General features: G+C 39.3%; 1 protein-coding gene across 1 annotated transcript in view; it reads left to right on the plus strand.

The window, feature by feature from the left end:
- Positions 1-7,146: 7,146 nt before the first annotated feature.
- The window catches only part of slc6a3 (solute carrier family 6 member 3), a 39,546-nt gene continuing 32,940 nt past the window's right edge, over positions 7,147-13,752 (plus strand). The window contains exons 1-3 of the mRNA XM_059945767.1: positions 7,147-7,441; positions 8,242-8,373; positions 8,988-9,207. Coding sequence (XP_059801750.1) covers positions 7,147-7,441; positions 8,242-8,373; positions 8,988-9,207 — 647 coding nt within the window. The remainder of the gene's footprint in view (positions 7,442-8,241; positions 8,374-8,987; positions 9,208-13,752) is intronic.

Consider the following 13,752-nt stretch of genomic DNA (forward strand, 5'->3'; position numbering starts at 1 on the left):
GAAAGGGAAGTATTTGTTGCAATTGGACCATATAAATTTACTTGTATACTGGAGTAAAAAGTTAATAATTCTATATCCTTAGTTTTTCAAATTTAAACTAGGTGGGCCCAAAAGACATGAAACATTAGACCCACTATGAATCATCCTATTGCTTGAACCTACCATGCTATTCATAGTCATAGACACTATAGTGTCAAGATGGGCATTTTGCCCTACCTGGTCCCATTGATCTTCAACTAGATCATAGCCCTTCATAATCTTCCCATCCATGTACTTTATCCAAACTTCTCTTAAATGTTGAAATGGAACCTGTATTCAGCACTTTCACTGGCAGTTGATTCCACGTTCACGCCAGCCTCTGAGTAAAAAACCTACCCCTCTGGTTCCCCTTAAGTATTTCAACTTTCATCCTTAATCTGACCTCCAGTTTTAGTCTCAACCATCCTTGGTTGAAAAAACCTGTTTCCATTAACTGCATCTACATTCCTCAAATATTCAATAAGATTATGGTTATATTTGACTTCTAAGTCATTTTTACATTCAATCACGATGCTATTTGCCATGATGAAGTCACAGTTAGGGAGAGGAGCAACACCTCGTATTCCATCTAGGTAGCCTCCAACGATGGCATGAACATCGATATCTCCTCCAGGTAATTTTTTTCTCCCTCCTGCTTCCCTCTTCTATTCCCTGCTCTGGCATCTTTCCTCTTCCCATTACCTATCTATCACCTCTCCCTGTTGCCCCGCCTCTTTCCCTTACTTCTATAGTCCACTCTCCTACTCAGCCTGAAACTTCAACTGTCTATTCATTTCCATACATGCTGCTTAACCTACTGAATTCCTCCAGCTTTTTGTGTCTGTCACAATGGAAGGAATGAATTCTGTCACTCCCTTGTTAATGAGAGTGAGTGCCTGTGGGACATCGAAAATGTTGGAGTGAACAGTACTTTTTGAGGTACTATTGATCATGGTCTCTCTTTGCTGCCACATGGCGGGTGATGGAATGCTGATGTTTTATGCTGGAATAGTGGGGGAAGGTGGAGTGCTTGATACAGCTTTGCTTCTGTTTATGCCGGGGACGGGAGCAGAGGGATTTGGGGTGGTTCTCTTTTTCCTGTCATTCATTCTTTGGGGTTTTTCTTTTGTCTCAAGGATGTCTGTGGAGAGAGAATTTCAGGTTGCATATTATACTCTGATATTAAATGGAACTGCTGAAGTATCATGTTGCTCTGGATTTGCAACATCCAAAGAATCTCTTGTATGGTAAATTGATAGTGTCGGTTTCGTATAAAGTATGGTGCAAAACTCGTGGATAGCCAGAATGCCTATGACCTTTGCACAGAAGTGTATTTGTGAACATGGAATGGAGAGCAGCTGGTATGAAATCCATTTGATAATCCCCATCCCACATACCCAGTTGATCAAGATGCCCCTGTAATTTTTCATTACCTTCTACACTATTTAGCATTCTGATTATTTTCTTAAAACACAGTTGAATTGATCATAGTTCTCTGGGTTTTGATCATCTGCTATGATAATGGACCCTTCCTATTTTTTTCCAGTTTTGGGACATCACATTCTTCATTTAACTCAGCCTATTCTGCTGTCAAAGAAAACCAAATACTTGTTCCCTGTCCACATCTGTTAAATACTTCGCTATGCTTGAGATTTAAAAAAAACAACACAGATTTACTGTATGGATAGATTACAATAGAGAGGAGTTGAGGAAATATATTTTCACCCCAAGGGTTTTTGAGGTCTGAAACTCTCAGTTCAAAAGGCAGTCATCATTATCACACTTAAAAAGAACTTGGATATGTACTTGAAAAGTTATGAACTGCAGGGCTATGACTCACTGCTGGCAGGTGTGATTTGGCTGAATAGCTCGTTTGCAATGAGCATCAACTCAAAATGTAAAATAACCTCCCAAGTTGTTTTATATCATTCTACTGTATGCTCAACGCATATCCAAGCCCTCTCAAGAAGGAAATCCCAAGGAATCAAAATGCATTGTTTTCTCCGTGTGTCAGTTCTAAATGGCTAGTTCGTTGTTTACCTTTCATTCTCCTCTTCAGTCTGACCTAAAAGAGCACAACTCATGTTGTGAATTGATCAAGTAAAAGACAAAATCGCCAGACATAACGCAGAAAGTAGGTCAGCATCTGTGGAGAAACAAAAAATAAAACCATTTTGTCTCAAGTAATTTCCTTTAACAAATGCTGATAAATAAAATATGGAAGACAATTTATGAACAGCAAGCTAGCACAGTGCATCAATGACCATGATTTTAATACCGTATCAGTAGAGGGATAAATATTAGCCAGGGTGATCGAGATGAGCTATCATGCACTTTAATGTAATAGTAGCAAAAGATATTTTTCCATTGGTAATTTTGTCATTAAAACTGGTATAGTTTCTTTCCAAATGTGACTTATGCTGCAGAGATTGTTCAAGAGTATTTGTGATTTGTGATCACTTAATAATGACCAAACCATGTTTGTTTTTTTCATTGACTTTGTGCAACAGGTTAAGGTCATGCTCCAGCAGAGTGTAAACCAAGGTAATACACCCAGCTCTTGAACATCTGTCTGACTGATAGACAACTGGTAAACATACAATTGACAAACGTCACTGTTTTAAGGCTATTTGTGACACATATGATCTTTTGTATCTTTCAAACTTCTCAAAACATTTTCACTTTTATGTTATTAATGCTTTAAAACAGTGGCAAATTGGTATATTGATCTCACTGGAATGGCCAACATTTGACTATTCCTGCCTGTTCTCGAGAAAGAATACTGATCAATACTTAGCGCTGTCCAAAAGCAGATCTCCAGTGAGCTCCAGTACAAGCATGAACTTAAGAACAACTCTATTGTCATGCTGCCCAAATATAATCTATTCTAACATTTCTGCATACCAAGGAAGTGTCTTGATTTGTAAGAAAAATGTGCTATTAAATTTATTTTGCCTTGAAATACAGAACTCAGGAATAATAATTGTACCCTTCTGTACAGCTTCCTCTCCTGCATTGCAGATCACTTGAACAGATTGCCTCAACTAATTATGTAATTTTTAAAAGTGGAATATCAAATGTCATTTGTGCAGGTAATCCTATTTCTATAGCAGTAGACTAGATGCTACAGAGATGCCTTTCATTTGGGCTCATTCACTGCAAACTCTAGCACTCTCAACCAAGTTTGGGCACAGTGAAACACCAATTCCCAATGTCCAAGATTGGAAAAGCCTACAGAAAGTGAGTGAAAGTCCAGAAAAAAAAATCCTTTCCATCATTGAGCACATCTACTAGTACTACTGCCAAAAGAAAGCAGCATCTGTCATCAAGGACCCCCTACCATCCAGCCCATGCTCTCTTCCCTCTGCTGCCATCAAGCCGGAGGTACAGGACCCTTTTGTTCTGCACCACCAGGTTAAAAACAGTTATTACAATTCAATCATCAGGCTCCTGAACCAAAGTAGATAACTTCAATGAACTAATTCCACAATCTATAGACTCAATTTCAGGACTACACGTGCTTTTAATATTACCTTTTTACATATTTATTTATTGTTTTGTTTTTTTTTTGTTTTCGCAGTTTGTATTTTGCATGTTGTGTCCTTGTGTAGTTGTTCATTGATTTTATTGCAATTATTTGTTTTACTTTGAATCCCTGCAAGAACATGAATCTCATGGTAGTATATGGTGACCTACTTTGATAATAAATCTTTGAATTTTGAATTCGCTAGTAATGAATACTAGAATACTTAATACTAGAATACTAGAGTAATGAATTCTTACTAGAATACACGACAGAGTCACAATCTCCCTTTTCTCCATCACCCCTTTTCCACTATTAACATATTTGGAAATATCAGTTATGATTGGCAAGATATAAACCCCATCGTGCCTTCCACGGGAAGAAATCTTTCAATTTCCCACTTTCTGCCCTTCTGATAATAATTTACCTTTACCACTGTTTGTCCTCTGGGAAGCTCCATCTCTACGGACAATCAGTAGGTAAAACTCTTCCCTAAAGACCCTTTTTTCCCTCCCTCATATATTGTGACGTTGGACAGAATGTTTAACGCTGAAAAGCCCAGTTACAATTCCTGCATTAACCAGCCAGAATCTGATGCCACCAAACAGTAATAGATTAAAGTTCACTGCAGCAATTACATTATTTATATGTAAAACTACAATGAATATTTCCTCCATTTCGAAGTTGTATTCCATGTGAATTGTAACAGTACAATCTGGGCCATTGCAGTTACATAATTAAAGATTTCTTCATTTTGTATGTACAAATAAGCCAAAATGCTAATCATGTTTGATCTAATATTGGATGCCTTTTTTCTTGAAGTCCTGTCTATTGGTTTTGTGCGGAGTTACACCGCTTTGTTCATACATTATCGTGAGTCCCGCCTCTGCTAATTATTTACCACAGCAACAGCTGATGCTATCGATTCATCATTCTGAAATGTAATTCTTGCAATACGTAACGTTGTAAGAATTAAGCCGTGGCCACTAAATAATCGTTGCATAATGGCTGCCTTGTTTGGTGGAAGCTTGGAAGAAAGTGACAAACAGAATATGGGATATCATGTGTGGATTCGTGCCAGTATTTTGTACAGGTAAGTACAGAAGTCAGGATATAAAGGGGTTGGACAAAGGTCGAAACAGATCGGATGCTCGTCTGTTAATATAAAATTCAAGAAGAAATCACAATTTCAAGCCTTAACAGCTATACTTGATAATACTGTTTGAATTTAAAGTTTAAAATAATGAATGTTATTAAAGGAAAATTTGTTGTGCACCATTGGAATCCTACAGACCGTTTTCCCGCCTGGCAAATACTGCCGGGCTAGAATACCTAGCGTATTAAAAACTGTGGGTGATGCAGTCCGGTGCTACGTTTAAAAATGTATGCATTATTTAGCTGATATTAAGTGTGAACGAAAATTGGCTGTAAATTGCACGAAAGGAACAAGAATTCCGGTTCGATCTGTATTTTAAAGTCACTGGTCTCATGTTTGCCAACCAAATGTAAACCTGAAGAAAACTTTAAAAGAATATAAACCCGCAAAGTTCGAAACGTTACGAATACGTAATTGATTGATTCATTGGTGCTATTCCCGTTTTGAATCCACTCTTCGACGTAGGTTAATCAATAACTTAACTTCCTCTGAATCCCAAGTTCACTTCAAATTGGATTTGCATTATATTAAGGATTTCGTTAAATAGATTACAGCATACATTGATGTACATAAAACGTGCTACTCCTATCATTTCGTATTTCCCCCTCCCCCCTCTACTTTCAAATCTCTTACTATCTTTCCTTTCGGTTAGTCCTGACGAAGGGTCTCGGCCCGAAACGTCGACAGCGCTTCTCCCTATAGATGCTGCCTGGCTTGCTGTGTTCCACCAGCATTTTGTGTGTGTGTTTGAATTTCCAGCATCTGCAGATTTCCTCGTGTTTGCTCGTTTTGTCGTCTGTGTAGATGTGGGTTATTTTTAATACAGAATGAGCTGTTCTAATTTCTAAAAGGCTATAATGAAATCCTCATCGTTTATCTTTGGGGATGCTGCTTGAATGTCTCCAAAATTTTGTCTTATTTTCGTAATTTCCACTGCCTAAAACATTGTTTCTTTTGAAATAAAATTTTAATTTCCACTCAGTACTCTAAACAATAAATGCATTATACTATTAGTGGACGTACCGTGCCCCTCAGCCAACAAGATGACTTGAAGAGATCAGTACACGCAATCTCAGATCATCAAGACGTGCTAAGGTGAATTATTTCCATTAAAAGAGAGGGATAATCCGTATTAAACGCCGTCCTCCGACCTAGGAAGACTGAACATTGCTGAATTTTTTTGATTCCAGTGAATTACATTGCTTTCAATTAAAATTGCCTTACAATCGCTCTGCTTTTTTTTAATTGCAAGTCCACACCTTCGCGGTGCGTTCAGCGATGTAGCTGTCACTCCGCGACGGCGTAACCTTGCGTCTCATAAATACAGCCTCGTGCCTCTGATACCAAAACCGAAAGGTTTGAAAGCGACCCCTTTCTATTGTTGCTCTCAGTCAGTCATTTAGCCGGCGGGCTTGTGACCAGCTCCTGCCAGCATCTAACTGGCTCCATCCGACCGGCAAGAATTCCCGACATCTCGTTTTAGCACCTTTGGTTCGCTGTGTACATCCAAGGCTGAAACTGCGGCAACTACAGTCAGTTCTTTGTTGTTGTACAGGTGAAGTTGACAATATCTCTTGTCCTTTTTCAATTCGAGCTTTGTTGTTCTTTGGTTTATCCCGCAAATTGCCAATTACAGAAGAATGATAACGCCGGTGTACTGGAGTCGGGACGAAAACTAATTTGATTTCTTTGCTTTCCAAACAGCCGAAATGGATGAACAACATGTTCTCAAGGTGGCAACCAGACGTTAAAGGCGGCTTTGTCCATGAAACCGTTTACTTTCAGATCGCCAACAGATGCATATCTAGAATGGCAAACCGCTCACTTTGCTGCTCCTAGATTGCAACTAAATTTCTAGACGTTGCTTTGTTTAATTAAGGAAAAGGCTGCAGATTAGTTTTCTAGTTGAAGGTCGCTTCTTAAACCTGTCATTGTTATAAGTTTACAACTACGCCCGCAATGTATTTGAGTTACTTTGTGTAAATTTAGCATTGGGTTATTTAAAACATTGCGAGCATTTAGAGAGAGTATCCCGTAATGGTGGTGCTAAGTGAATAATGATTAACCGGGAAAATAAAAAAAATAATATTCACTGTATTTTGTATTATCAAATGAATCAAAATGTAAACAATACTTACACTATACTGTCCACAGTATAAACACAGGCAGTATCGCAGAAATATGTGGAGATTAATATTCATTCTACAACCGATGTGTAAATCCTTCGAAACTAATCTCACCCATGCATATTATCGAATTACGCGAGAACCTGGTCGGTGAAAGTGCAAACGTTTAAAATGTAGATCTCTGCCTTTGCTTCTTGATGTATAGGTGTTTTTGGTGACAACTATTTCCCCCGTTGGGATGGTGTTCTTCGCCGACGTGCTGTGTTATTCTTGCCATTGAAGACCATTTGAAGAGTTGGAGCATCTGAAGAGCTGGAAGTCCCATGATCAAAGGGAGACTCCTCGGCCTGATGTCTTCAGTTGTGGCCCCAGTTCAGGAGTTCAACAGGATGGAGACCAAGAAGGTGGAACTGATTCTGGTAAAGGAGCAGAATGGCGTGCAGTTTACCAATTCGACGCTTGTCAGCTCTCCACAGCCCGCTGGGGAAGGAGTCGGTGAGACCCAGGTGAGACAGACCTGGGCCAAGAAGATCGATTTCCTCCTCTCGGTTGTCGGCTTTGCGGTGGACTTGGCCAATGTCTGGAGATTCCCTTATCTCTGTTATCGCAACGGCGGAGGTAGGAAGCGTGGACAATGTTTTGCTCCAGTACTAAACTGTTATTGTTTTGTGCACAACTACGGTGAGGTAGAGGCCTGAATAAAAATAAAACCTGCTTACGGCAGCATCACGGGCACGAACAGATAACACACAGATTATGAATTGTCCATAAAATTATATCATATATTGCAAAAAGACCGTACAAGCGCAGGACCTCAGTGCCAACGCAAAGACACATTGAGACGAGCACATGATAGTACGAAGCGGTGGTCAGTAGCAGTCCATTGCTACTGAAATTTAGCCTGTTTCCCAATCAGCTAACATCTTTAAATTAGTGCTAAGATCACCTCAGATAAGAATGTCCAGGAATAGGCCATTAAATAGAATAATGATTGTTTAATAGCTTGACCTATTTTCCGAGAGGTGTGTGTGTGAGAGAGAGAGAGAGAGAGGAGACCATTCTCCACAAGGCATACTTCACTTTTCGATCACATCCTACTTTGTATGAAGTTACTTAAGTGAATCTAGGTTTAGAAACGAATGTCATATTTATATTAGTCGGGAAGTATATATATATATATATATAACTTAATATAAATAACAAACAACAAATAATAAACAACATGGAAGTATTTGAAGCTCCCCTTACCTGTCGTCCTCGATATCGCGCTCAGCCCGCAGCGACTCGATATACGCCTCTCAGCAAGTTCAAATTAAATTTATTATCAATGTACGTATATATAGGCATATACTACTACCCTGAGATTTATTTTCCACTGATCCGCCGTGAGTGTGCTGAAGAGATGCTTTTCGTCCCAGGGGCTTTCCTCGTCCCGTACCTGTTCTTCATGTTCATCGCTGGAATGCCGCTGTTTTACATGGAATTGGCACTGGGGCAGTTCAACCGAGAAGGCGCCGCGGGGGTCTGGAAGATCTGTCCCATATTTAAAGGTGAGCAACTCTTCTGCATTTGCAGCAAACTCTACTTTCAACTTCCAGTCATTCCTTATCGGCCTCCGTGAGTAAAAGTTTTGGGGGAATGTCGAATGTCGCTTCATGGAACAACCTGGTGCGTTGTGTTAAATCAAAGTGTTTATTCCAATTCTGCTAAACGCCGGCAGCTGGTGACTGCAGTTATCAGTGTTGTATGCCAACTACCTTTTATGTCGAATGACTAACAACCACTATTTGCACTAAGAGGTCGCTTTGAGCAGTGAATAGGGCCCAAATGGAAGAAAATCACTTCAAAATTGGTGCTATATAGACACGTGCTCTTGCTAGCTAGCAGAGATTTTAAGGCAACAATCTCACCTAAGGATCAAATGCTGCTGTAAAATACTTGAACGATGCTATTGATGACAGTGACACTGTAAAAGTCTTCCGTCTTATTACACCCTTGTAAACGTCACGCGTGTTCTTTCTCCCTGTTATCCAATTTGCTGTAATATATAAAGAAATGACGGTGCTTGAAGTTTTAAGGAAACAGCATTTTGTTTTATTTTTGAAATGGCAATGGGGAAACTGCTCCAGACCCTGATTCTCAGTAATCCGTTCCGCTGTTTTAGGTGTTGGCTTCACGGTTATCTTGATCGCACTGTATGTCGGCTTCTATTACAATGTAATCATCGCCTGGGCTCTCTATTACCTCTTCTCATCCTTTACAATGGAGCTGCCATGGATACACTGCAACAACAGCTGGAACAGTCCCAATTGTTCTGAGGTCACCAACTTTACTCAGCAGAAATATTACGAGTATAAAACCAACCCTGCCGCTGAATATTACGAGTAAGTAGAAACGCTTGGTCGTGATTACTCTTGGTAATGGTGTTTGCCTGTCATGGCATGGGGCTACTGCTCTTACTGTGCTGTGATACCAGTCCTGATATTGGTGGCGATAAAAAAAACGTCACCACTTAGGAACGAGGTCATGGGTAGTTTGATAGGGGTTGTAATTCCGAGGCAGTAAATGGCATTAGTTTTTCTGATATGCATATTAAAAGAACAATGATAAGGTTATCCCCTCTTTCAGTCTCTTGGCACCACAACTTGTATTTTCTATTTTTATTTTCATTTTCGTTTACTTTTTTCCTTCTTTCTCTCTCTTTTTTCAACTTTCATTGCTTCACAATCCTCCTTGTTCTGATTACTTTTCATCTAGCATTCTATATATATTACTAACATATATTGTCTGTACGTCAGTTTTGGTTAGCGGGCGGTTTTTCATTGATTCTATTGTATTTCTTTGTTCTGTTGTGAATGTCTGCAAGAGCATGAAACTCGGAAGACAACTGTATATGGTGATGTACTTTGATAATAAATTTGCTTTGTACTTTGATCATTCTACAAGCTTTCTTCCCCCTGTTCATAGCTCATGAATATTGATCATTACTCCAATGTACTTTGTTTTCTTCTTAATTCTAACATTGGCTATGTCCAGAATGATAGTGTAGTGAAATAATGCTTAGAAAGCCTCTAAAGAGCCACTAAACTTAAATAAAGTTTTAAATTCCCTGAGCGATCATGTATTTTTCTAGGGCAACCTGATTTGTGTAAGTACCATCAATTTGTACTCTAGCAGGTATGGAACCAGCATCCGAGCTGGATGAGAAAGCTGCTTATGTTGTTTGGGTATTAAGAACCCTTTCCAAAATCAGAAGGAAAAAAATGCTAAGCTGGAAATAGAAGGCAGTGTTTAGGTGAAAGAGTATTTAGGGAGGTAGCTAGAAATATTGAGAGGTGTAACAATAATCTGCATGAATCTGAAAAGAACAGCATGCAAGAGTAAGGGACCATTTGCAAATAAAGAGAAAGAAGCTCTTTCTCTTTATTGATATTATTCAGGGCTCTTTATCTGAGTGTGTACATTCATAATACTATATATAATGAAATGGATGAGATAGCAGAAGAAATTGAAGTAAATGGTTATGATTGACAGCCATTGCAGAGTAGGTTTGTTGGGACCTGAATAAGGATGTATGGCATATCTGTGGGATTGAAAGGATGGGAAAGGGGATGGAATAGCTCTACTAACTAACGAAGAGATGGGACATGATATTGTCCCAGAAACTACGGATGCAGAATCAATCTGGGTAGGGTTCTGGAATAGCAAGGGTAAGAATTCACTGGTTGCTGTAGTATATGGACACCTTAACAATCGCTATGCTGTGTGATAGAATATCAACTGAGAAAGCAGAAGGGGCTGGAGGAAATGGATTGCAATAAGTCCATAAAGCATAGGAGCACAATCAGACCATTCGGCCCATCGAGTCTGCCCAGCCATTCAGTCATGAATCATTTATCAACCCTCTCAACCCCATTCTCTGCCTTCTCCTGTAAATTTTGGTGCCCTCAGTAATCGAGAACTTATCAACCTCTGCTTTAAATATATCTAATGACCTCGCCTCCACAGCCACCTCTGGTAATGAGTTCCACAGATTTGCCACTTTTTCGCTAAAGGAATTCCTCCTCACCTCTGTCCTAAGGGACATCCTTGTATTCTGAGTCTGTGCCCTCTGATCCTAGGTACGCCCACTACAGGAAATATCCCCTCCACATCTAGGCCCCTCCACATCTAGGCCTTTCAATATTTGGGAGATTTCAATAAGATTCCCCCCTCATTCTGCTAAACTCCAGTCAGTGCGGGCCAAAGTCAACATACTCTCCTCGTGTGTTAATTCTTTCATTCCCAGAATAATTCTCATGAACCTCTCCAATGCCAGCTCTTCCTTAGATAAGGGGCCCAAAATAATAATAATAATCATGGATCATTTTAACTATATAGATTGGACAAATCAAATTAACAAAGGGAGCTAATGAAGGTGTTTTGAGGAATGTATGTGGTATAGTTTCTCAGAGCAATATGTTGAGGAACCAACTAGAGAAAGGCTTTCTGGATCTGGTGTTGTGTAGCAGGATTGGATAAACTAATGTTGTCACACTAAAGGATCCTTGAGGAAGGAATGATCATAGTATGGTAGAATTATAAATTCAGCTTAAAAATTAATAAAAACTTTGACCTGAAGGTAGCGTCCTAAACCTAAATGAGGGTAATTAAAATGGTACGAGGAGGGAGTTGGCGGAAGTGTACTGGGAAAATAGATTATAAATCATTATAGATTAAAATTATAGATCAATAATAGATACTTATTTCACAATTTTTGGCAAAAATGTATTGCATTGAGAATAAAAGGTTCAATAAGATGGATCCACCTGTAATTCTGAGGCAGTAAATGAAGGTTGGTAGGAGGCATTAGTCTTTTTGGCATGTATATTAAGAGAATAATGATGTGTGTATGGTAAGGTGATCCCCTCTTTCTATCTCCTGGCACCACAACATGTGTTTTCAATTTTTTCATTATCTTCTTTCAAAATGCACACATTAGTGGCAAATTAGAGAACTGTGAATATTTTATAAACCAGCAAAGGATAATTAAAAAATGTAAAGAGGAGAAAAGTAATCAGAGTAACCTAGCAAACAATATAAAACCAGTCTGTAAGAGGTTTTACAATAGGGAAGCTGAATCAGCATGAATAACCTCAACTCTGAACTAATGCCACAACCTGTTGACTTTTCAAGGACTCTGCAATTCAAGTTCTCTGTATTATTTGATTACTTTTTTTGTATTTGTACAGTTTATCTTATTTTGCACAATCTATGTGTATAATTTTTCAGTGATGATGTTGTATTTCTTTGTTCTACTGTGAATGCTCACAAGAAAATAAATCTCAAGATAGTATATGCTGACATGACTTCAACAGTAAATTTACTGGTCACAGAGGATGCAATCACAGAATTAATTCTGGGGCAAAAGAGAAAAGTGGTGTAAATACTAAGTACATTGATTTGTTTTCATAGAGAAAGACACCCCCAAAGTAGTTCCTGTAAAATAGGTAATGGGGGAGAAAGGGATTAGAAATTATTGCTATCGATAAAGAACAAGTGCAAGCAGAAGTAATAGGGTTTAACAGGTCCCCATGGATCTAATGATCTGCATCCTTGAGTCATATAGAAAGTAGCAGCAGAGATGGTGGATGTGTTTAGAAATTCCCTGGATTCTGGGGGAAGAGCTGGAGGATTGGAAAGTCATCAATGTAATGCCATTATTTAGCAATGGAGTAAGTCAGAATGCCAGAGGCTATGCATACCAGTTATTGTTGTTTGAGGGGGTTGGGTGGTGGAGGGAAAAGGAATGCTGGGATTGATCATCCTCAGTAGTAGAGGTAGTTAGTTTGCGAGGTACTTTCAGAGTAGCATAGGCAAATATTTGCAATGTATTTTGTATAAGGTTCAAATAGCAGTTAACGTATGAGGATTTGGAATGCTTGATAGGGTGTAATCAAACAGGCTGCTTTGTCCTGAATGGAGGTGAGCTTCCTGGGTGCTGTTGGATCTGGACTTGCACCTTGCAGGACGTGGGTCACTCATTATGGGATTCCCAGCGTCCGGTCTTCTCTGGTACACCAGCTGAGCTTTCAGTAGATGCTGATCACCTGGATGTTGATACTGGAAGGCCTGGCAATGGTAATTTATTTGAAAATCAAATGAAGCTCAGTCTTGTTTGAAATTGTCACTTTCTGGCATATTAATGACATGAATGTTACAATGCTACTCCAACCAAGGCCTGGATGTTGTCTAGGCCTTGCTGCATGCAGGTGCTGATGGCTTTATTTACAGAGGAGCTGTGAGTGGAACTAAGGACTGTGGAGTAGTTAATGAGCATCCCCACTTTGGCCAAGTTATTGGGTATATTGAAAGTAGAGGTTGATAAATTCTTGATGAGTAAGCGTGACAAAGTTTGTGGGGATAAGGCAGGAGAATAGGGTTTAGAGGGAAAATAAACCAGCCATGATGGTATAGCAGTGCAGACTCAATGGGCCAGATGGCCTAATTCTGTTCCTTCTCATTCTGGTCTTATGGAACTTGCAATAAAAAGAATGCCTTTGATAAAGCAGCTGAAGATGGCTGGGCCTCAGATGGTACCCTGAAGAACTCCTCCTTTGATGCCCTGGAACTTAGAACACTGAATCAAATAACTATGACCATCTTCCCTTGGGGTGTTTGCATTCAAATGCCCATTGAGTTCATTTTTACAATGCTCTTTGATGTCATTTCAGCCTAATGTAGCCTTGATGACAAGGACAGTCACTCACTTCTCACACAAACTGTTGGAGGAATTCAGCAGGTCAGGTACAATCTTTAGAGGGGAATAAGCAGTCAGTGTCTTGGGTCGAGACTCTTCAGGACTCGCTCAAAACGTTTATCATAAGCGTGAATTTATTTTCTACATTTTGTCAGCTGAATGTGTTACATAAACAGAAGTTGATCTGTTT

The sequence above is a fragment of the Hypanus sabinus genome, chromosome 20 (assembly GCF_030144855.1).
Source record: "Hypanus sabinus isolate sHypSab1 chromosome 20, sHypSab1.hap1, whole genome shotgun sequence".
Taxonomy (NCBI): domain Eukaryota; kingdom Metazoa; phylum Chordata; class Chondrichthyes; order Myliobatiformes; family Dasyatidae; genus Hypanus; species Hypanus sabinus.